The sequence below is a fragment of the Castor canadensis genome, chromosome 18 (genome assembly GCF_047511655.1).
Source record: "Castor canadensis chromosome 18, mCasCan1.hap1v2, whole genome shotgun sequence".
Taxonomy (NCBI): Eukaryota; Metazoa; Chordata; class Mammalia; order Rodentia; family Castoridae; genus Castor; species Castor canadensis.
Window position 1 is genome coordinate 33,200,054 of NC_133403.1, and position 25,375 is coordinate 33,225,428.

At 44.6% G+C, this 25,375-nt stretch overlaps 1 protein-coding gene and 1 long non-coding RNA gene across 2 annotated transcripts in view; one reads left to right on the plus strand and one right to left on the minus strand.

Moving 5' to 3' along the window:
- Positions 1-18,448, plus strand: part of LOC109686347 (uncharacterized) — a 42,031-nt gene extending 23,583 nt beyond the window's left edge. The window contains exon 3 of the long non-coding RNA XR_002212372.2: positions 17,898-18,448. This is a non-coding gene — a long non-coding RNA (uncharacterized lncRNA). The remainder of the gene's footprint in view (positions 1-17,897) is intronic.
- The window catches only part of Srrm4 (serine/arginine repetitive matrix 4), a 158,061-nt gene that overhangs the window by 13,255 nt on the left and 119,431 nt on the right, over positions 1-25,375 (minus strand). The window contains exons 4-9 of the mRNA XM_020163617.2: positions 23,873-23,944; positions 21,538-21,564; positions 19,732-19,782; positions 16,101-16,199; positions 13,632-13,788; positions 1,255-1,559 (exon numbers count right to left, since the gene is read on the minus strand). Coding sequence (XP_020019206.1) covers positions 1,255-1,559; positions 13,632-13,788; positions 16,101-16,199; positions 19,732-19,782; positions 21,538-21,564; positions 23,873-23,944 — 711 coding nt within the window. The remainder of the gene's footprint in view (positions 1-1,254; positions 1,560-13,631; positions 13,789-16,100; positions 16,200-19,731; positions 19,783-21,537; positions 21,565-23,872; positions 23,945-25,375) is intronic.

Sequence of the window (25,375 nt, forward strand, 5' to 3'; positions counted from 1 at the left end):
GACACTCACTCTGACCTGCTCTGGCTCCCAGCAAAGCTTGAGTGTGAGCTGAGGCTAGGGACATCCCGGAGCAGGCAAACCAGGGGCCAGGTCTCATTTAGAGGCCAAGCTGTTTATCCAGGACTGAAGCGAGCTATGTGTTGGGGACAAAGGGTGCTCTGTCCTTGTGGTAGCTGTTCACTGCTTCAGTTGCTAAGGCTGTGACTGTCTTCTGGAAACCTTGGTCACTTTGAACAAAGACCGCCTCCCATCCCCAGCAAGAGGAAAACCCCACTGTTTGCAGGGTCCTGTTTGCCAGCAAGTCTCTTCCACCTCTCCCGTATCTATGCATCTGCCCTATGAATTATAAACTCTTGGGGACCATGCTATTTTTATATCCCCAGCATCAAGCCTAGTGTCTGGCATTGAGGAGGCACCTGGTAACAAGTCAAATGAATGGTGCAGACTAAGTGGTCAGTAAATTTGAGTAGCTGTTCTTTTCACAGTAGTCTCAGTGACTAGCATTTTGCTGATTTCTTGAGAAAAAGAGTAGGGGATAATGAAATTGTGGAATTACAACTGGGTTATATAAGCAATTGTGTGCAAGTATTTTCCACAGGACAACTGTATCTAGCAAATATGTGGAGATAAACAAAAACCCTTCACCTAAAATGGTACTGTAATGTACTATCTATCCATGTATGTGTGTTTTTAAATTAATAGGCTTTATTTTTAGAGCAGAGTTAGTTTTATAGTATAATTGAGTGAAAAGCATAGGAATTAATTCTCTTATGCCTCTGGCCTCCACATATGCATGGGGTCATTCCACCCAATCAGTGCCCACCACGAGACTGGTACATTTACTAGGATTGATAAACTCACATTGTTTTCCCCAAGGTCCACAGTTTCCATTAGGGTTCACTCTTGGTGTGGTACATTGTATGGATTTGGGCCTCTGTATAATGACACGTACCCATCATTGTTGTGTCACACAGAATACTTTCACTGTCTTAAATCTTCTGTGCTCTGCCTTTTCATCCCTCCCTCTCCTCCTGGCCCCAGCAACCATTGATCTTTATACTTTTGTCATAGTTTTGCCTTTTCTGGAATATCATAGAGTTGTAGCTACATGCAACTCTATGCAGTTGTAGCCTTTTCAGGCTTAGTAATACGTGTTTGAGGTCTTTCCATGGAAGCTTTTTTTATTAATGTTGTTTTCTCTTTTACAAATAAAAGAATTCCTGGGAAGAAAGAAGGTGACACTAAGGTGGGTACCTTGATTCTCTGCCCCTGCTGGTGGGAGAGAGGTTCTCCAAAACAGCCCCTTTGTTCTGGGGTGAAGAGGTGGTGAAGGAGTTCCCTGAATCAGAGGTGTTGCCACTGTTGAGGTCCCGGCTCTTGCTTAGGCCCCCGCCGGGGCTCCCCTTCTCCTGGCCCAGAGACCTTGCTGAGCTGGTTTGTGTGGAGGGTGGTGAGGACGTGTCATTGCCTGAGTCGTACTCCTGGGAGCGTCCTCGGGAGTTGGTGAGCGGGCTGGCTGTTTTGCTAAAGAGGTCAGCGGTAGACCCAGACCCAGTGATCTGAAAGCAAAAAGACCCGTTGGACATTGCTGAGCTCTGGGCTGTGTTTAAATAACCAAGAATGTTAACCGTCATGATGCACTGTAACGAAAGCAAAGAGAGAGAGAGGAGAAGAAAGAAGAGACGCCAAAAAACAAAAGCACAAATTCCTGAAAGAATACCACAGAAATAGGAGATATATATATTTTTTACCCCCTAATAGGATAACTGGAAGATTTAAGTATCATGCAGAGAAAAAGCATGCGATCTGATTAAACAAAAATAAAAAGAAATTATACAAAATTTAATTTCTAATGAATCAACTCAAACAAAAGAGACAACTTAATAGAAAGGGGGTGTAGACACCCTTAACCTAAAACAATAATAAAAATAAAGGAAGGAGAAGGGGAAAAAGAAATGGGACTATGGGCCTCAAATATATACCTTGGAAATTAAAAAAAGAAAGAAAAAGCCAAAAATTTAAAACTTCAACCAAATCCTCAATTAATGTAACTTTTCTTGTTTTAAAGAAAAAGTTGCCTGAATAGAACCCTGAACAAATGTCACATGGGGAAAAGAAATGAAATATAAGGATGAGCGTTCTTTTTTAAAAAAAAAATGTAAAGTCAAGGTCGCAAACTGACATTTGAGCAGTTTTCAACTAAAGGGGAAAAGAAAGGAGAGGGACAAAATAAATGTAAGTCAAATAGTCTGACTGAACACAAACAAACAAAAAAAGGTCTCTACAGGTATTCGTGTGTGTCCTTTTCCCCTTGTAGAAGGTAGCTAAGGATCTTGAATGACTTCTAATAAATTCTCTCGTGTCTTTGCGGATTATATCCACTTACCAAGCAAGAACTCCTCCTTTAGTAGGTAAGGTGTAAGAGAAAGGGAAGAGCGGGCAACGTGAGTCCATCATCAGAGAGTCGCAAATGACAAGTAAAAACACACACCTTTCTGCACAGCCTCACACTCGTCCCTGAATGCTCTGGACAGGAGGGACATCCATTCTGTCTGTTTTTCACTCGGGCACCTGATCTAGTCAACCTAATTAATCCCTTCAGCCCAGGTTGGATCTGGACACCCTCGCTGCCTGTGCAAATGGGGCCGTAGTGCTGCATGGGACTAGGTGTGCAATTCTGGGGGACACATGGGATGAGGTGGGCTTGCAACTGGGGGCTTTGGAGAGGGCTTGGAGATTTGTCATTGGGGGGGACTGGGAATGAAGAGAGACTCCCTGGAATCCTGTCTGGGGCTGATCTAGGACAGATGAAGGAGTAAGGAGGTGGTGGAGAACCAGCACTTGGGAAGGCAGTTGCGTTTTGAGAAACAGGATAGACGGTTTTCCTTAAATGTTCACACGGGACCACAGCTGGGAGGACACAGTGATGGCTCCTGACAATAGTATCTTGCTCAGCTATGGGCAAGAAGGGCCTCTTCCCTGGGCCTTTTCTAGCAACCATCTTTATGGGGGTGAGAAATCTGTGGGGTCAAGAGGGCACCCCTTGAAACCACACCTCCCCAAATCACTCTCGGCCTCCTTGGGATCCCAGAATTTTCTGTTTAAATGGTCCCTGAGTGCCCTTCCAAGATCTTCATATGTGTCATCCAAAGACGTATTTTCCCGTGAACAGACCATACTTCAACTGGGACATTTGGATAGAACTTAGATGATCAGACCAAGGTGTCCATGTGCACGCATGCCAGGCCCATCATGGTGCTGGTTGGTGCAGAGGTGAGAAGCTAAAGGGGAGAGCCCAGACCTTGGGGTAGGTTCTTCCCACACTTCCAGGTTATGTTCTAGTGCTCAGAGGGTGCAAGATGCTGAATTCTGAATTTCAGATCACTCTGAAGATATGTTTGTCAGGACAGGAGGACATATTTTATTTAAGTTTTCTGATGTGGTTTATGAAAGTTTAGACATCCAAGACAGTACAGACCTTCTTCTATAGTCTGGCCCTGGCCCTACACATATCAGGGAGAGCATCAGCATCAAAAGCCTCCTTTTTCCCTACTGTATTCCATGCTCATTGAGCCTAAAGGAGGGGGCCCCCGGACTTTCTTAAGTAACCATTTCTGCCATGAGGGTGAGGTACAGAGTCACTGTAACTGTGAGAATGAGAGGAATAACTTCAATAACTTAGGATGTCAATAACTGGAGCCAGGAGGGTGAGAGGGTGGGGCTCCCTTCATGGATTCTCCCAGAAGGCTTTGCACACAGGTAAGTGATGGTCTAGCTTTACCAAGTTCTATCCAACACAGATCACAGATCACTGTGGTGATCTGCCTAGCTTTGCTCTGGAGGTAGGAACTCAAAATAAGGTTGCCTACATAGAATTTTCTAGAGTGAGAATTGTTTAAAAATAATGTACAGATTATATTCTTACTCAGTACCTCTTATTTATGTCTCGTTTGACTAGTTTGCAGTTTGGATGACATGCCTTTCTTTCCCACTTCTGGAGTTCAAGAGTAATATATCTATTTTCTCCACCACCTCTGTCAGGAATGGGAAGGCATTATGGCAGGTAGCTAGACCTTGGACCTGAGTTTGTAGGCTGGGGCTTGGTCCAGAGAATCTTTGTTCCAGAACCATTCATCTTAGAGATAGTGCATATATGGTAGCCAGTGTATTACAAGTGAATCAGGTGAATCTTGGAGGGAATGACACTAGCAGATATTTAATGGCCTGGCCTGTGAGTGCAATAGCTTCCAGTATCTCTGGTTTGCTACCTGGGGATGTTCAGATCCTTGTTACCAGTCTTGACTACTGATTTCAAAGCATCTTCCCCTTGTGCATCGTGGGTCCCCATGGGCAAAGATTTCAAGAGTGAAGTTCCTCAAGACTGATGGAGAGTCTAAGGAACTTTGCTTTTTTTCCAATTCTCTACCCCACACCCTGAGCTAAACTCACAGGGACATTTTCAGAGTGTCTCCACCTAGCTGTGACTTATCCACATGTAAATCACATGGAACTCTACGACAGTGTACTTTCACCAGAAAACAGAGATAAAGGTATTAATGAAATATTCTCACTTGGCTAACCATGGTGCCTGGAAATACCAACCTCTCCTACTTGTGGTGCCTGGAAATACCAACCTATCCTGCTGGTCTAAAAGTCCCACTTCTTTGGATGAGTCTAAATATTTTGGACGTGGAGTATGATGTCATTTACAACACAGTCACGCCTACTTCATAAACCAGCCCTGCAAACCCCACAACTCTCATCCCTTCCACACACTCCCACTATGGCTTCCACAGCCTAACCTGACCATCTGTTTTCTTGGTTTTGATGAAACATAATGCTCTCCTAACCCCAAGCCATTTGCACATGCTATTCATTTATACAGAACACTCTTCTCTTCTTCCCCACTTGACATAACTGAATTTATTCATTTAGGTTCCATATCACTTTCTCTAATCCACCAGACCAGGATAACACAATACTCTACTCCATCCACCCACCCATCCATCCATCCATCCATCCATCCAATATTTCAACTATTTAATCACTCAAAAATACATGACATTTTTGATGGGACAGTGTGGTGTGCCACAGCACTGGTATCCAGTGGAATATTTGCCTGTCTCTCCCTCTGGGTGGGCAGCTTGTTGAGGACAGGTGCCATGACTAGTGCAATGCTTTATCCCAGGACCCGACAGCACCTTACACTGAGAAGATGCTTAGTAAATATTGTCTAATGAATGCAGCTCTTCCATGGCCCTGTGCAGTCTCTGTAGGTCCATTTTAACTTCATTCATTGGTACAGATGGTTGGAGACCAAACCCTAGTGGAACCCAGCTGGTGACTACCAGTGTTGGGGAGTTGATTATTATTCTTTTTTATATAGAAGGAACTGGCCTCTGTCATCAGAAAAATAGCTCTATGAAATTTTTGAGGTCTTGAAGGCAGCTTGAGCTGAGTATATGCAAGTCTTAGAGAACCTTGAAGATCAAGGTTTATGTCCAGACCATGACAAAGAGAAGGAATTGTCTCTGCTTTTTCTCTCCTTCCTCCTGGCACTTTTCAGACACAGGTTACCAAGAGAACACGGACAGAAGCTCTGCCTGCAGATTCTCAATAGCACAGGCTGTTGGGAACAGTTGCAGGGTTCTGGTGAGGATTCTCACACCTACACAGCCTTCTAGATGGGACAAATGAGGGTTTCCTCCCTTCGTTTTCCTTGCTTTGCTCCTCTGGGAACTCAGGTCAAAAGATAAACCAAGCCAGGCCTTTGCATACATGGAGCTGCTAGCCTGCACAGTGACTTGCCTAGATTATGAAAGGTGCTCCTTCAGGGTGAGGAACTGCAAAAAGGCACAGCCTTTTTAGAAAGAGATGCACCTTTCCCTGGGAGGGAAAAGCTGCACATTCATATTCAGGGTGTGGTGAAAGGAGGGGTCTCACCCCCTACTTGCCTTGTACAAGGTACACAGGCATCACATAGCATCCTTAGTGGGTACCAGTCATGCACATCTCTCTGGCCTGCTTAGAGGATGCTTTGGCAGGAAGGAAGTGGTCATTGGAAGACCACTTCTTCTTCTTTTAACTGGACTTAGATTGGTTTCATCTTTATAGGTCTTGATGGGGTCTGTTTACACTTCCAAGTGGGAGGAGCATTTAAATAATCTATCATTAGAGATGTCTGGATAGTTTAACAGCCTCTTAACTCCAGACTCTACTTTCTCCAGAGCTCTCCATTTATTCTGCATGAAGAGGAGGGAAGACACCATGGAGTGAGCCAAAGGCAGAATGAGTATATGCTGGGATGGGGCAGGCACTGGTCATGAGAATACAAAGAAGACTTTGGAGTCATGAGTGTTGTGATGCATGGACGCTGGAACCACCTGTATTCTTGCCTGTACCCTCCCATCTCTGAGCATCACCTTCTTAGCCAGATATTCCTTCTGGCCTATAAGGTCCACATGGTCACCACTCCACATTGACGTGATAGGACAGCTCCCCTTTGCTCCTCTCTGTTACATCATTTAGATAATAGGCCTCTCAAAATTCATCTTTGATGAGCTCTTTTTCATCTGTTGGGGGATTTCTATGCATATGATGGATCTTTGATCATGCACAATTGGCTGGAAAATGGTCCCCAAGACCTTTGTCAACAGTAGCCATCTTAGATCCATTATTATCCATGCCTGTCTAATCTGAATCCTCAGAAACTGAGAGAGGAGTTTGATTGCTAATGGTTTATTTGAGAAGGAAAGAAACCCCTGTTGGAGAAGAGAAATGAGGGGAGGTGGGAGAGGAAACCAATAAAAGACGCATTACCAACTTACATAGTGGGCAGCTGGAGCGTGATCCCACTGGGGACACCCTGGGAACCAGTGTAGACTATGCGCCCCAGAGTTAATCTCAACCAAGAAAGGAGGGAGCTGGGGAATTTATACACCATCTGTCCAACACTTATGGGTTAAAGCTATCTCTTAGGGGGGTCAATCTCTAGTATGTCCAGACTGTCCCATAGACAGGCAAAGTGGACATTGGTGACCAGAGAACACGATCTAGAAGATGGAAGTCAGCTGTGTGGCCTGAATTAGGGAGGGTGATATAAAAAGTATATGCTTTAATACCTCAAATCAGCATTGGAAAACTGGCAAACTAAGTTGTGCTTTGTTTTAGATGTTTTCTTCAGCCCATTTATGCATGTTTGGAAATAAAACTGAATGAATCATCAACCTGTGTAGAACAGGGAGGTTTCACATAACAATTCCACTTCTGGGTTTTGTTGAAGAATAAGATCTGGGTCCACATCTCCTCCATCTTCCACATCTCAACCCTCTTAATTCTTGTTGTACTCTTGTCAATTATAGAAACCAGGAGACTAGAACCATCTAGCTGTATCCAGACCCCACAACCTTCAAGGTCAGAGTGGTCAGCCTCAGATTTGTATTTATTTTGTATTATTATCATTATCATTATTATCATTATTATTGTTAAGACAAACTACTTTTCATGGACTCATGGCCATGAAAAAGCTAATAATCCCTACCATGTGATGCCCCCCAATTCTTTTCTTTTCCTTCTTTGTTTTTTAACTCATAAGCTTGTCTCATCTCCTAGTGGCTTAATATGCTCAATATTAACAGTTGGGTTTTTCTAATAAGTAATTAAATCCCCCCACCAAGAACTCTAGCTGTACTGGCGTTTCACTGGGAATCTCTCTCAGCCCTCCAGGGGAGCAGGCACTGTTATTTATTGTTTTTGTTTCAAATCATTATTTAATCAAGAACGGGGGAAAAAAGGCAACCTCTCACTTACACTTCAAAATTTAATTTCGACTGAATTCAGAGATCAAGAGGCAGCTCAGCCTAATAGGTTACAAAAATACAATCAAGAAGAGAATTCCAATTAAACTGAACAAGTCCATTTATGGAGCTTCAAATGGCCCCATGGAGAGAGACAGCTATAAATTTTCCCCCCTCTCTGCCATATGGGGGAGCTAGCAATTCTCATGTGAGGACAGAGCTGCATGGTACAGCTTTTAGCTAGAGGGTCTAGCTATTCCTTAAAAAAAATCTTTTGTTTTACAAAGACATTAAGTTTATTTTCCTTGCTGTTGTTCATCTTCTTTTGCACACTAATTAGGAAGACAGCAAAAGAATGGATTCATTGATCTGTTGGGAGTTCATCTGGAAGGAAGGGAGATGCAGCAAGGGCAATCTGCTGAGGATTATGGGAAAGTGACAAATCCCTTTAGGACTAGGCCATCACTAGGGCCATGTATCACAGCTGACCTTGGGTAGGGGCAGGTGGTCTGGCTTCCTAACTTCTTCCCTTCAGCAGGAGCCAAAAGGGAATGGTGGGTTCCAGTTCCCCTTTTCTCTGAAGCTTTTCAAAAGAGCTCCCAGCCCACTAGTATTTGCAGATTTCCACATAGACCCAGCTAGACAAATTTCCCTCTAGCCCAGACTGAACAGAGAAAAATAAGTTCCATGCAATGAGTTTTTCATCCAGCTAAACGGGCTCCATTTAAAGACATTCTTTTTTCCTAAGGTCATGTCCTTCCTACCCCTCTGGTGATGAAATACCCTGGGGTGATAAGAAATAAAGGCCTCCAGGAGCGCTCTCCCTCAGCCTTGTCTTCTCTCTGTACAGAATGGAGGCATATTTTCACTCCATCTTTCTTTCAGGGTTGTGGCATAGTTCACCAGTGAACTTGGATCAGATTGGGCCTTTGAAGGCCAGAGATCACTTCTGGGTTGATTTGAAGTAAGCTTAAAAAGCTGGTATGATGACAAATAGTAAGTTAGCAATTGCCATACATGAAGCATTACATCCCAAGTGTTGGATGAGTTTTTTGTGCACAGTAGAGGACTCACACAAATAGGGATTGTGTCTGTCTTGTTCACTGCTCTCTGCCAGTGTCAGGAATGGTACTTAGCATATAGCAGGTGCTTAATAGGTATTTTAAAAATGAATGTATACCTTGCTCATTCCATCATCCTGGCAGCCCTGTATATGGGTGTATTATTTGCCCAATGTACAGAGGATGATACTGAGGCACAGAGAAGTGAAATGACACAAGAGAGGTAGTGGAAAAAGTACATGGATTCTGAGTCAGACTTTCTGGGTGCAAATCCTAGCTTCTCCATTGCACTCTTGCCTTTTGCTTGATTTTTTCTGGATCTCCTCATTGTTCAATGGAGATATTAGGAAGGGCTAGAGTAAAAACTAAATGAGGCAATGAAACAAGATTCAGTTTAGCACCTGGCACATAGTACGTGCTCACTATGTCATTGACACCACCCAGGACTCACAGGGAGACAAGATTGGGGACTCCAGAGAACCCAGACCTGCTCAACACCCATGTCTTCATCATCAACACTCTCTTGCCTCCTCCCTTTCACAAATTCTGTGACACTCCCTTTTATAAGCCTCACAATCTCCATATTCTTTTGTCTCCTTAGCAGTTTTTTGTTGACAAGAGTATGTGGCCCAGGCTAGAGGGGAAAAAAGAGTCACAACCTTCTCCTTGGTCCAGCTTCAGTCTTGATCAGTCCCCTTCTAGATCCCCTCTCCAGTTATGGGAGACTTGATAGAGGGAAAAGATTTGGCCAAACCATGGGACCACCAGCCTCTCTGCCATCCAACCCCTCCTCTGTGCTGGCAATTGGAGTAAGCTTCCAAGGCACAAGCCTTGGTTCATTCCAGCTCCCTTTCCTCCTAATTGGGCTACATTCCTATGCCATTTTCCAATCAGATCCTCAGTTTTCCCAACTTCAAATTGGGGATAGTAATTTTACCCACCAGAAAAAACTGTTATCATATCAAATGAGGAAAAAGCTATGACAAGTATGTGACAGTGCCTGAACCTTGCCACCAGCCATCTCAAACTGATGAACTCCTACCCATCCTTCAAAGCCCAGCTCAAATATTCCTTTATTGGTAAAGCCATCTCAGACATCAAGACATGGTCTGACCCTTCCTTTGTGATCCCACTTCACATCATACTTGCTTCTATCATTGTCAGGAGTGATATTCAAAATATTCAACAACTGGTGGTCTAAGTACTGGCCAAGCCAAAGTTGACTTTGACATCAAAGGTGTCACGTTTTAGAGGCTGTATGTGAGAAGGTCCCAGAGGTATTGGAGGAGGAAGGGATGGATGGATTGACTGGGGTAGTCACAGGTCCTATTTACCAAATGGCATGCAAATATTTGAATATTTTAGTAAGCACAGGACATACTGGTGCTCACAGACTCCTAACTGTAACACTGTCACACTGTTCTGCAATGTTCTGTTAACACCTGGACCATGAGCTCCAGTTCTGCAAGAGGGCTTTCTTCATCTCTCTGCCTCTCAGTGCCTTGAGCAGAGGTGGTAGCACAAAGACAAGTACGGTGAATGAGTTCGTAAAGTGTACACCATCTCATTAGGACCTTTCATTTGGATTTAAAGTGTGATTAAGCAAGAGAGCCTCTGATTTCTTTTAGCTCACCGACTAAGATTTCAGTTAAGATTCAAGCCCCGCATTTGCGTAGTCATATATGCAAATATATGCAAATAAGCTCTCTTGATGTAATGTAGCCATCCTTGAGTTTTTAAAGACCTTTGCAGATGAAGTGTCAGGAGCCATGGCCATGGAATACCTTTCACTCTCAGGTTCCCACCTCCAGATCCCTGTATCTTAACCTAGAATTCTATCTCAACCCCCACCTCCAATCTTCATTTCTCCTTTTCACTGGGTAAATACTTCCAGGTTGTCACCTTCTCTACCTACCTCTGCCTGTTGACTCTCCACCCCATCTAAGCATCACTGCTGTGCATTGCACCTCACTGTTTTTACCTTGCCTGTCTCCCCACCAATAGCAGGCAAAAACTGTTTCTTTCCTAGTCATTGGATTCACAGAGCCAAGTCTGAGCCTGGCCATTTCTAGATATTCAGTGAAGCTGATAGACTTTCATGAATGATTGACAGCTGACTTAATGCAAATGACTTTGCCATTATTTCTTAAAGAGAGAAAAATCTTAGGTTTCCCAGGATACTTGGGAAGCATTTGATGCAACCTTTCCAGCTCTGTCATTGTAAGAGGGAAGACGAGAAAGGGCTGAGCATGGGAGACACTAGGGAAACCAGATTTTAGGGGGCATCTGATGCCACTAAGTGCCAAGTAACTATGAGTGGGGTAGGCATAGCCATTTTTGGATGTAGCCATCATGTAGGATGGAGTATCAGGCTGAAGTTCCAGCTTAGCCATTGAGTTGCTGAGTCTGGATTTATACTACAATTACTACAACCTCTACTGTTACCATTGCTTTCTCCATTTCTGCTGTTATGTTTCTGTACCACTAGCAGCAAACACTACATAGCATTTACCACTCACCTACCAGTATCCTAAGCTTCTAGTCACATTAAGTCATGGCCTTTCCATAAAATATTATGAGATAGTTCTCACTATTATTCTTGATTGCTCGATTTTGAGGAAACAGAGACACAGAGAGTGGAGGTACTTCACTCAAGGTTCCACAACTAGTAAGTACAGAGCTGGGATCTGGAATGTTGTTTTCATAACACCTCTAATATTCACTGAGTTATGCCCCTGGGCCAATTGCTAGGCTCAATGATTCTCTTGAAGAAGAGACTGTTGTTATCTATTTATTTATGCATTTTGCATATGAGGAAACTGCATCTCAGAAAGAATTTGACCACATAATCATAACTCCCTGTTTTGAGGGACTCTACCTTGCCATTGCCCATGTAAGTCATTTCTCTTCTGTGGGTCTCAGTTTCCCTTTTTGGCAATCAAAGCAGTATAGGAGGTGAGCTCTTAGAGCCTCTTCCTCATAGATTTAGAGTTTTAGATTTCAGCTCTTTTGATGGGGTCTGGGCTTATGGGGGACACCAAGGATCTCACTCCCAAGCCATAAAGAACTTGGACGTTTCAGGAAAGTAAACTTCCAACAGCTAAGCAGGTAGCTTCACTGGCTGGTCCAGCATCATCTTGACCGATGTGAGCTTAGGAACCATCCCCAGCTGGTAAGAATGTCTAAGTCAATTGCTACTGATGGCACTTTGTAGCAAAGGACAGTGAGGACTTCTAGATGGGCTGCCACAAATGCCATGACCAGGGAGACTAGGCAGCCCTTGCTTACTAAAGACCATTCATCAGCTTCTTGTTTCTCATCTTTCAAATTTTCTTTTACCTTTGCCACAATGCCTCTGGAGTCAAGTGAAATAATCACACTCATTTCCCAGTTAAGGAAGCTGACATTGATTGGGGAGGGAAATAAAATGATTAGTCCAACCCAGTTAAGACTCAAACCCAGGTTCCTGGGCTCTCTGCCAATAAAGGGAATCCACTTTTTGGGAGATTTAGAGAGGAGAAGATGGAAGTACGCATTTGCCACCTGCAAACTCTCAGTAACATGGACACCTTTATGATGGGTAGAATTGGGGGTGGTTGTAAACAGGCAGAGGATTTGAACAAAATTACACCTGGTGGTTCAATGTGCCTTAATTGTGAAGAAGAGTTTCTCAGAATGCACTGCTGATAACTATTGTGTCAACCAGGTCTTGCTGTTGTTTATCATTGCTTTCCCTTTCTTGACCTTCCCACAAGCAGCTCTGAGCTTTTCCTTGCTACCACCTCATCCTTTTTAAGGGAGTAGGTTTTTTTCACAGCCATGGGCTACCATTGTTGGCTGTGTGAACAATGACTCTCTTCCTCTTTGTTACTTTGGAGTCTATAAAAGACCTTCACGTACTTATTAGAAAGTCCCAACAATCCTAGATGGAAGTGGTATTACTTCCAGTTTATGGAAGAGAAGACTGAGATTACGCAACTTGCTCAAAGCCACACAGCTAAGAAGTAGCAAAACTAGGACTTAAATTCAGATTCATCTTTTTGTACCTCTCACTCCTAGTCTCAAACTGCCTGAAGCCACATTCCAGCTCCTCTTTGTGGACCCTGGGATTGTTGAATGATTCTGAATAGAATCAGGACTTGGATTTACTCTCGTCTTGCTTTGTGGATTTACCTCAAATCTTAACCTCTTTGAGCTCTGGTATTTCTGTCCCATCTAGGAGAGGGATGTGTGATAGACGTTGTGCCCTCAATTCCCTGAGATCATGTGTGGACACAAGAGAAGACCCAGGTCAAGTGCTCTGAGTTCCTCAGTGGAAAATTCTTATGGAAATTCAAGGTCACATTTGTAGTGGAATCAAATTTCAGATGTTTGACCAATGCTAGACTAGCTGGTATGAAAGATGCAGTCTTCGTGTAACAACTAGACTGCCTTTCTCCTATCAAAGACCCTCTCTCCCTCCTCCAAAGAAGCTTCCTACGATACCTCACATATGGATTCCTGAGGATGTAACTCTGGAGACCGATATTTATTTTTAAACATTGTACTGATAAAAGAGCCTGAATTTTTTTTACCTTGCTCCCTCAGCTCCCCCATGTCCTCAAGCCAAAACCTGGTGAATAACCATTTGGTTAATCAATAGTAACATCTGGAGCCAGTGGGATATTTTGGCCAAAACTGAATTAAAAAGTATCATACGCTGCCCTGAACTCGTGCCTCCACCTCCCCCAAGTGTCGTGGCAAGGCTGGCAGAGGAGCTGTGCAGAATACTTACTACACCCCTGGCTGACAGGAAGCCAAGCATCTGGAGGGGCTGGCTGGGTGGATGACTGGACCGGACCTCGGGGCTGGCCTTGCAGAGGGTCTTGGAGCAGCGGCGGGAGTGCCTTCGGCGGGACTTCCGCCCTTCCTGGGGAGACCGGCCTCGATGTCTGGAGATGGGGAGAGAGAACTGAGGGTCTTTTGAAGGTGAGCATGGCAGAGAGTGGGATGAGGGCTGACATTATCTGAGAATGACAGAGTTTGTTTGGGTGTATTTTTGCATAGTCATGATTCTTTCTGAATGTGTGTGTCTGAAAGTTGAATCTTGTGTATGTCCATCCATCTACCCATTCATTTATCTATATATACCCATTCATCCATCTGTCCATCCACATAGTCACCCATCCACTCAGTCACCCATTCATTCATACATGTACTCATCCATCCATCCATCCATCCATCCATCCACCACTCCACCCATTTATCCACCAATCCATCCATCCATCTACCCGCTTACCAATCCACCCACTCACTGACTCACCCACTCACCTATACAGTCACCCATCTATCATTTATTTATTCATCATTCTCTCATTTGCTCATTTAACAAGTGTTTATGGGGTGCAGGTGTGAAGAGAAAAGAAGTCTGTTCTTTGATTCGATTTAATGCCCCTCATGTGTCTGTGTGATTGTTTTGTGACTGTGTGTATGTCCACACGTTTGTCTACAAATGTAACTGTGTGTCTTTGTGTATGTGGCTTTGCCATTTGTGAAATGGACCAATCCTTTGAGTGTCACCCAAGACTTTGGGGGAAACATGGCTGACAAAAAATGACAGTAATGCAAGCTTATCAGGTCTAGATCTGACTACCTTGTCTGCAGTGGAAATAAAGGCATGTTTGACCGCTTACAGTGGCTACCATTGATCTCTACATGTGCCACTAACTCTCTGAGTCACAGTAATAACTAGAAATAACACTGTATGGGTTTGCACAAACCTCAAAACACCCCTCTAACGGTATTTCATGGTCCTCTCTACAACCTGAAGGCATAGACAGGGCAGATATTACTTTCCCATTTTATAGATGAGGGAGCTGAGGCTCAGAGATGTTTAGGATTCTGCCTGAGGTCACATAGCTTAAAACTGGCAGGGCCAGGGCAGTGTTTTTGCATCTGTAAGGAAATGGCTCCAGGTCTTGCTCTGGACTGTCTCTCTCTGCTCTGAGGCTTTCAGATCATTCTTCTACTGGGTGTGTGGTTCATGTTGCAGGTCTCAGTTTACTCCCAGGTTCTCTAGAGAGTCCCTCAGCCCAAGAGGCAGTAGGAAGCTCTGGTGTGAACCCCACCAGGAAACAGGACAGTAGGAGGAGGCTTTGGGATGGCATCTGCTGGGGTTCTGCATAATCCTCTGACCCCAGCCAGTGGGGCTTAGCCACTGAGAGCCAATTCCACATAGGTGGCAATGGAGGCCCAGCCTCAGTCATCAGGCTGAGTCTCTGTCTATAAGACATGTTGGCATGAATTTAGCGTGGGATTGGAGGTTGGGCCAGGTGGCTTGGGGGAGCCATGAAAGGACTGGAACTTTTGTCTGGATTGGATGCAGGGTAATTCTATCACTGGGCATGTGCATCAGCCTTCTCTAGAAAGAGAGAATTGGACCAAGGTTAAGGTTGTGATTGCTGGAGAAGCAGCAGCCACTTCCACTACCTGGGATGGAGAAGTTTCACCATTTATGTGTTTTGGACAAAGTTCTCATTTTTGTCTTGGCTCAGACCTGCTCACCAAGGGGTCTTGTTTTTGTCTTGGTCAATCAGTGCCCATTGTGGCCTTGTCTGATGGTGCCATTTACTGCTGTTGTTCAGCAGAGATGCCGTGGTCTGCTCATGGTGGGAGATGTTATGGCCTCACTCTCTCCTTTTCCTTCTGCTTCTTCCTCTCTCTTGCACAGAAGAAGCCCCTAACCTTCTGGGGCAGCCAGTGTAACAGCACAGAGATGTCTGAGTTAAGAGATAGCTGATGTGGAAGGATCTCAGAACTTGGTACTTAGTGCAGTATGGCTTTTCATAGACAACTCAGCATCTTAGTGCTTAGAGCATCCCTAGTGAGAATGCAAGGTCCAGATCCAAACTCTGGTTTCAATATTAGCTCTTAGTTTCTCAGTGACTCTTAGGCTCTTTAAACCCCCTGTGCCTCAGTTTCCTCACCTTCACAATGGGAATGACAATAGTACCTCCCTCAAAGGGTTGTGGAGGGGACAGATAAGCAAAGTGCACGTGTTAACTTGTGCTGCTGTCATTCCTGTACATGAGGTGGCCAAGCCCCTTCTGTCTGCAGCACTTTCTCTACAGGACAGCAAAAGATTGCTTGAGAGCAGACAGGGTTGGCCCCAGCCCACCACAGAGACAAAGCTGGTGGTCACCAACATTTTAAGCTGGGCTTGGACACTGGCTGGGATGAAGCAGCTCTGTGGGGGAGGGGTTACCTGCTCTCACAGCTGGAGGAGCGGGACTCCGAGCTCTGGGACCTTGAGGGGCAGTGGTGGTGGCGGTGGCGGTGAGACTTTCGGGGTCTGCTTCTTGATCTTGGGAGGATGGGGGTTGTGGGGAGAGAGAGAGAGAGACAGAGAGAGAGAGAGAGTTTTAATCCGCTATACTCATATCCTTTTGTACCCGAGCAGTCAAGGTATAAAGGTGAGCACATCCTGCATTTTGCAAACCCCCAGCTCTCTGCGCGGATCTTCAGGGGTCTTTACCCTGCCGTACTGAAGATAGGGTTTGTGGGGGGGTGGTGAGGAGGCAAAGGGATTCCTCTTGAGAAAGCATGGATGACTTAGGACTTGCCCACCCTGACTCATGCTAGAAGCAGGCCTGGTGCAGACCATACCCTTGTCAGAAAGCCACCCTTGCATGTCACCTGTCTCTCTCCTAAGGTAGGAGTCTGCATTTCACACAGTGTCAATCAGGAACCATAAATGTGGGAATCAGTTAGGCACTAAAAAAACAAAAAATACTGACCAAAAGCCTGGGCTGAAATGGAAAGGGCTGTTTTGCCTCCAGTGTATTGGTGTGCTGGGTTTCCTGATGTTTCAAGAAAATGTGGAAATGCAGATTTTTCTCTCTCTCTCTCTTTTTTTTTTTTTTAAATATTACTAGGGTTTGAATTCAGGGCCTACACCTTGAGTCACTCCTCCAGCCCTTTTTTGTGAAGGTTTTTTTTTGAGATAGTTGCCTGGGCTGGTTCCAACTGTGATCCTCCCGATCTCTGCCTCCCTGAGTAGCTAGGATTACAGGTGTGAGCCACCGGCACCTGGTGAGATGCAGATATTTTAAGGTAAAGTATTCTTGTCTTAAATGGAAGCTCATTTAAAATAAGACACCTTTTGATACAAATAAAACACACTTGCAGAGTGAATTAGGCCTTAAGGCTCCCAATGTGTAACCTCAGACCTGGAAAATTAAATTCGGATCCTTCTCATGGAGCCAAAGGCCTTCCAAAATGGACGGCAAACTTCATCAACAATGACAGTTACGACCACCACTACCACTAATGGCATTACTACTGGCTTCTTTGGCTCCTTATGAGAAATAATAGCAGTCCATAAGTAGTAGTGGTGTGGCAAGGAATAAGGAGGCACAGGAATGTCAATGTTTGGGAAGCCAGTGGGATTTAGCGATGGTTCTGTCCAGTGGTAGTCTAGTTATCACAGGAAAGGACTCAGATTCTTCTGATGCAATCATCAGGCTATATTCCTCCCCTGCTTCAAACCTCCCCAATGCCCTCACATAACATCTAAACTGTGACCTTTTTTTGGCAGCACTGGAGTTTGAACTCAGGGCCTCACGCTTGCTAGGCAGGTGCTCTACCACTTGAGTCACTTCACCAGCTTTTGTGTTGGGTGTTTTTGAGACAGGGTCTCTTGAACTATTTGCCTGGGCTGGCTTTGAATCTCGATCCTCCTGATCTCTGCCTCCCAAGTAGCTAGGATTATAGGCATGAGCCACTTGCACTGTGACTTTGAACTTCAAGCACTTCATGAAGCTAGCCCGTGCCTAGCTCTCTGGGCTCACTGAAGTTGACTTCTAACTCTGCTTGTATTCTGGCTTACATATTTCCCAGTTTGTGATGTCCTGTTGAGGAGGATGAGGATGACAGTGCTGATGATGACAGGTCACCTGTATTGAGCACATACTCAAGCCAAGCACTGTGTTCTAAGCATTTTCCTTCAATGAAGTCGTTGATCCCTCACAACTTAATCAGTCCTCTCATTCTCATTTTACAGATGAAAATACTGAAGTCCAGAGACTTTGAACCTGCAGCCTGGAATGGTTTCCATCTAGCCTCACCTCCAGCCTGGACATCCCTTCCTGAGGGACTCCAACCTCACCAAGCCCTCTTTCTGGCACCAGCATTCCCACCTTCCCCCCACTGAAGTCCCATGTCTGTCCCCTGTGCTGGCTGCATTGTGGTCTCTCCAGACCAAGAGAATGTCTGCTTGCCCTAGTGCTCAGGATAGAGCTGCTCCACACTAGGGCTCCACCCAGGCATGTTAAATAAAAGGAAGCTGACCCGCTCCAGTGATCACTTGCTTAGAAGCAGCTCTGGCCATGGACTTGGTAAAAAGAAATCATTGTTTGTCCTACGGGGTCCCCTGCTTTTCTTGCTCTTGTCTCTCCTGCTTCTGCTCTTGTAGCTTGCACAAGAAATTGTTCTGCTAGCAATTTCTGGGGCTCACCCCACTCTTGAAGCTGGGGAGGGAGGTCACCTCAGGACTACCATTGTCTTTCCTGTTGCTCCTGTGGCTGCCTGTCTGTAATCCCACTGGACTAGTGATACTGAGATCTCTGAGAAAATACACTCTGTCTTGGTTTAGCATGAAAACATACTCTCTCTCTCTTTCTTTCTCATGAGACTTATAATTTTTCCCTTGATTTTAATTGAACAGGCTTGATACTGGAGAAGTCCTTCCCTGGTCTAACTAGAGGCTCCACTTCTTCCTTTGGGAGTGTTTCCAAGGTTTTCATGATGATGGATGCACTGACCTTGAATGAAGGTCAAGGCCCTTTCCAGGCAGCCAAGCTGGGCAGCCTCCCTCTGTGCTCCTGCTTCCTTTTTTCCCTCCCCAGAAGTGACTACCTTTCATCCTATTATCTTTGATCCTGTCTTTAGAAACATCTTGGCGGGAGATAAAATATTAGTTGATTGGAAATTACACGCACTAACATTTTCAGGGTATAAAGTAGGTGGGTTGTAACCAAATTTACTTTTAATTTGGTTGGGAAGCGAACTCCACAGGCATTGCTGGCTGATTTGAATTTCTACTACCAGCTATAAACCGTGAAACAGCTGGAGCTCCGAGACTGAGGATAAGAGCTTCGGTGACAGCTCCCTACTGTAAACCCAGTAACCAAGGCACAGACTCACACACATGTTCGCACACACGTCACACGCATGTTCCCCCCCACAATCCATGCACACACAACACACACTTGTGCACAGATAAAAACCACCACAGCACTCCCCCCGTACATGCAATACCCACAGATAGAGAAACAGTCCACATACAGAGTGCATAGAATTTGTACACATTGGTCCACAGGGCATCTCTATGCATACATTCATGCTTGCACAAGCACAGGCACTCAAATGCATTATGGGAACACAAATAGACACTGTGTACACACACTATGTGCCAACATTGCATGCATTTGTGTAACAGGGTGCACAAATGTTTGCATGGTGGAAAAATGTACAGATATGTACCATGTACACATCTCATCATACACACTATATACAAATATCTGCACAATGCACACACAATGTACAGACACCAGGCATACACGTACACTGTACACTTACATACACCCATCAACACATGCATACACACCCCCTTTGCACAACCTGGTGCACCCATGCATACCTAAACCTACAACTTCAAGGGTACATAAGTTCTCTCTCCTTCCCTTGCCATCTTTCCCTTCCTTCATCCCCCTTGGCCACCTTACTTCTCCTCTCTTTCCCTGTTTATTTGATAATGAGTCCTCTGGCACTAAGAAGCCAGGTCAACAATTCCATAAGCTAAAGAGCATCTTCCTGGTGGTATGGTGTCTACTTACTGTTTTTTGTGCCTCTTCTCTTCCCTTCTTTTGCTTTTTGGGCTAGAGGAGCTAAATAAGAAATGGCCAATTAATTTAAAGATGAAAAAGAAAACCAAACTGCAGTTAAAGGTAAAAAATGACCAATTAGTTAAAATGCTTTGACATACAGTGGCCCACTAAATCCAGGAAGCTTGGGGTGGGCAGTGATCATTACCCCAAACCAGAGAAGCTGCTGCCAACTTGACCATGAAGCAGGTTAGGCTAGGGACAAAACGCACACTTGTGCTGAGGACTGAGAACGGGTGTGAGAATGTCAAGTTTGGCTTTGGTGGGTTCATGATAGCTATGGTAATAAGGGAATAGTAACAATATCTGAAAATTTTGAGACTTTATTACAGGCTAAATAATTTATGTCAACAATCTCATTTCATTGTTCCCACAACCTGTAGGTGGAGTTGCATTTTACTAAGAGACAATTTTATAGATGTAGAAACTGAACCTCCCATGGGCTTAGACACTTGCACAGAGTCACAGAAATGAGCTGGGAGGTGATCCCAGACCATGGGCCCCAGAACTCATGCTTTTGACTGCTGTCTCATGGGTTTATGAGAGAATTTAACATCCAAGGAGATAACCGAAGGCCTGTGGAGCTTGGTAGACTCTGAAATGTTCTGTTCATGCAAATTCAAGTATCTGGGCTTTAAAAATTTTGAGTGAGAGAATGGGATGGGTGTGGACAGAGACAATGATGACACAGGGTCCCAGTGTCATCACACGGAGGTCCAAGAGAGTGATTGCTGTTTGCCATTTCAAGTCAGATTAACCACAAAGAGGCATCGAGAACCCATCATTACTTAGGTCCTGGGAGAGGGGAAATTAATTTCATCCACAGGCATCACACCTGGGGGTTAGATCCAGGAATGACCCTCAGGTTGAGACTCTGCCCTTGTAGCAGAAGGGCCCAGAATTCCACTGAAAGATCCAAGTTCAAAACCCAGCTCTATTGCTTAGTTGCTGTGTGACATCAGGCAGATTAGATGACCTCTCTAAAACCCAATTCTCTCACCTATGAAATGGGTCCATATCTCAGGTTATGGGGCTGAATGGATGGAATCAATGACATTGGCCATCACTGTCTACTCATTAACAGTGGACACGGCTTTGCATCCTGTTCACTGCCCTAGATGTGGCTACAGTTATTGAAGAAGTCACTGTCATCTGTCCTAATCCTCTGTCTGACAGATCTGGGTTTGCATTTTGGCACTGAGACCACCTAGCTCTGTCTGTCAACATCCCTGTCACATCTCCTGTCTTAGTCTTGGTTTCTCCATCTGTAAAATAGGAACACATCTACTGCCCAAAACTGTGATATGAATTAAAGGGGATTGAAGACATCTGTGCATGGAAGGGGCTGAGTGCAGTTTCCCTAGTGTGGTGATAGCTTTATTATTGCTCCCCCGTGTTTCCACTATATACCAGGACTTGGCCTCTGTCCCTGCAACAGATCTGTGAAAGTTTTAGTGGAGTGATGGGGCAGATGTTTCTCTAGGTATCCCAACTCCAGATTTACATGAAAGGTAAATGGGATCTCCAGGAAGGAACATCCATAGAGTCTGGTCCAAGAACACCATCCATCCCCCATAGAGGTGGAGAGTGGCTTAGAATGATCAGGGAATCAATAGCAGTCAAGGCTTTCATTTTGAGGCCCAGGAAGATAGAAGGGGGATGCCCAAGAACACAGAGATGGAGGCTAAGAATGGTTCCCAGAGCTGGGCTGGGGAGGCAAAAAGCTGAAGAAGCAGCCAGAGGCAGCCAGATTCTTACCTGTGCCTTCTCTTCTTGGAGAATGACCTAGTTCAAATGAAATGAGAGAGAGGGAGGAGGAGAAAAGGGGAGGGGAAGACACAAGAAGGGAGGAAAGAAAGGAGGAAGGAAAGAAGAAAGGAAGGTGGAAGAGAGAAGAGAGGGGAGAGAATAAATACAGTGAGCTGGAGGTCTGCTCCTGGGATGAAAGTGTCAGTGTGTTGGTGATCATGCCACAGGGAGTCAGGACTCTGACGTCCCTCCTCCTCAATCATATTTCAAAGACTATGAAGGCCCCCTGGGAAACATTGGTCTGCACACTGAATTTCCAGGACAGTACTCCAAAATGCTCATCCAAAATCGTCAGCAAGCCTGTCCTGGACGAGATTTGATGAAGAGGGAATAAGAGGTCCTCTGTCTGCCTCATCCCCATGTTCTCTCTCTCTCTCTCTCTTTTCTCTCTCTCCTCTAGTTGTAGATTCCTCCCCATCATCACCATTAGACCACCAGCTTCCATATGTGGAGCTCCTGCTCTGTGTCAGGTTCGGTGCTGAACATCTATCACACACAATCTTAGTCCTTCTACCTGCAAACCCCATGGAGTATGGCAAAGGACCATTTTCCAGACAAGACATTGAAGTTTGGAAAAACTAGTTAAGTTGTTCAAGGTCACACAGCTTCATCTTGCAGCTTCCAATCATCTTGAGAGCTGCTCTCAGATGTTCTCTTCCTTTTGTAGTTTTCTGTAGAATTTTCTGAGCTGCTCGAGCTGAGTCTCTCTGCCCCCCAGTTCCTAGATGACTTTCTGAGCTTATCCTTAGGAGAGTACAGATGTCTCCAAATTATAATTACCCAGCGTTCCCACTCGCATGGGAATATGTTGAGGGTAGGGGCTGGGTTTTGGTCACTGTTCTGTTTTGGGGGTCCAGAGTCTTTATTCATGATACACATTGGGTGTTCAATATATAGATGTGAAAATGAGAATTAAATTAAAAAAAAACTCTTAAGCTTTGTGAATTAAGAGAAAGAAAAATCTCAATGCTTCACCCATCCCTAACTCTCATCTCAAAAAGTCAGCTATCCTTAACCAAATATTTCATGAACTTAGAGAAACTAGACCAGATTCAGGACGGGGCTCAGCAGGTGAGACTTTGGGCAGGACCAGCAATAGTATTTCCCTTCCTTGTCACCTTCTTATGGTCCCCTTCCCCTCTAAAGCTCCAACCATGGTCTTGCAGAAAAACCTTTTTTTAGTCTTTGGTATAATCTTTTTCTTATGAGAAAAAAAAAATTCTTGGGTGGAAAGCTACCTGGTTTCCAGAACCCAGATAATGGAAAAATCCCCCAAACTGGTAAGAGTTTCTCAGCATACACAGGTGACAAGATGGCAGTCTATTTATGATACCTCATTAGCATTTCACTAATTTCCCATGTCTTCTATTAACCACAAACACAGACAGAATCCATTGGAAAGCCTGGGCAAGTGGTGGTATAACCAGTGAGATATAAGTTTGAGAACATTCTAGCAGCATAAGCTGGGAGGTGGACAAATCACTGGATTAAGGAAAGCTACATTGGAGCTACTTTGAAGTTAGAGAAACAGAGGGAAAACCCAAATGACCTCTTACTTCTGGCACTATTGTTGTTTAATTGCACAAATAATCCATAATTGATGTAGAAGGATTGGAAGACACAGATAAGCAAAAATAAAATATAAGCCATTCTTATACCAACAGCTAACTGCAGGACTTGAATAGTATATGTCAATGACTGGAAATGGGTGGAATGCCCACTTTGTCTAAATGCATAACATCTACGACTGCCTGTGAGAACTGGCCCAAGAAAAATACACCTTCTTTCTTTACAGAGGAACTAAAATATGGATTTTTTGTATTGCAAAGTCTTCCAATTATAAAATGGTGACTTGGCTCATGAACCAAAAATTGGAGCCCTCTGGTATATATCCTCCCAATCTTCTCCTCTGTATGTGCATGCATGTGTGTGTGGGAACTGAACTTGAATCCAGTTCATAATACCTTTTCATTACTACCTCTGTTCCTCATCCACAAGGGTGAGTGACTGTCACGTTTTTCAACATGAACTTACACTCTAGGACATGGCTGAACCACATGACAGACCTTTCCTTGGGGAATTTAGAATTGGAAACAAGACCAGGAGTTCAATGTCTGCTTATGGCTTGGTCTGAAACATGGAGAGATCCGGCTGGGTGCAGCCTTGTCCTGTTATGTGGATCAGGAAGAATCCCAATGACATGAGATACTCCAAAAGATCTTTGGGTCTCCTGAGCCCTATCCCACCTGGAACATCCCTGTTGGTCAAGGAGGAAGCACAGTACCTGTGTCGCTTATGTTTCTTTGAACTTTTCTTCTTCTTTTTCTTGACAGGCGATGGGCTGTAGGATGGGGACCTGAGGGAAGGGAGACAGGCTTCAGAGGAGGGCTTCCAAAGGCCAGGGCTGGTTCCCAGGAGTCTGCTTTCCTGATATAAGGTCTCAGCTCTTCTAGGACCACACATCAAGGATAATCTCAATACTCATAGCAGCCTGCATTTGTTTTAAACATTATTTTATATGCGCTATCTCATTTAACACTTCCATGTACTTCTTAGGAAGGTACCATTGCTACTTTCCCTTTTCAGATGAGGAAAGTATGTTCAGAGAGGGCAAAGACATAGAGCTAGGAAGTGGGTGAGCTGGGATTCAAGTGGAGAGCTCTCTGATTCCCCTGGGGTTCGCTCACAGCTCACAGCTGCCCTCCTGGGCAGATCATAATGGTTTCTTCTTGTCTGCTGCTCTCCCTGCAAGCTATGCCCCTCTTCCTAGAGACCTCTGTGGGTCTCTCCTCCGCCCCACCCTGTTTTCTCCCAGATAAAATGGAGTGCCTGAAGGAGATATCACCAGACATCCACAGCCATGGGGGTGCCATCAAAGCGATACCTGAGAAACAGGTATCACACAACGTAGGTGATGGCTCAGACCTGAGTCTAAGGTGACCTGATTCCCAATCTTGACTACCACCAACTCGTGGAGCTGCCTTGGGAGCATCACAGCTTGTATTTATATCTACTTTCCCACTGGCAGAGCAGGGTTGAAACAGAGGTTGCAAACCCAATGCCAGCAGGAGCGTCTCGCCTAACATAAATGTTGAAGTAGACTGAGTGAAAGACAGTAGGGAGTGGTGGGGACTGAGGAAACCAGAGAGTGCCTAACTGGCTGCTTCTCAGATCAGCTGCAGTCCGGTGTGGGAATGCAGACTCAGGCTTCCAAAACACCTGCTTTTCCATAGAAGATTTTTGAAATCTTCTTAATGTTAGCCACCAATTAAAAAGAAAAAGAAATTTGCAGGTCAAACAAAACATGTCATCAAAGAGAGATGACTAAAAACAAGAAACCTGGTAAGGAGTCACAATGTCAGTCCCCAAACATGCACTTGTGGATATTCATTGAATGAACAATTTAGTGAATTCCAGTGACTGAGTTTCTTGCCTTGAGTGTTCTGCTCACTCCTAACATCAAGAAACTCAACCCCCATCTCACCCTTTCAGCTAAAATGGCTGGAACTCAAGATTCTCACATACATTCTCTTCCTGGTCTTAGGCTAACTGGAGTGTCTTGTAAGCAAGGTCCAGAAAACTTGGAATTAAGGACCAAGTGATCTAGACGTTGCTCTCTGCTGCCTTCTGCAGGCTTCCATAAATACTACCTTGGAGGCTTGGTGTGGTTCTCAGCTCTAAGGGTTGTTAGGTTTTCTGGGACTGGTACACTGGACACACTTTTATTCTAGTTAGTAGTAATCTACAAGCAAATCAGGAAGGGTCTTTTAGCTGTGAAGAAATTTTA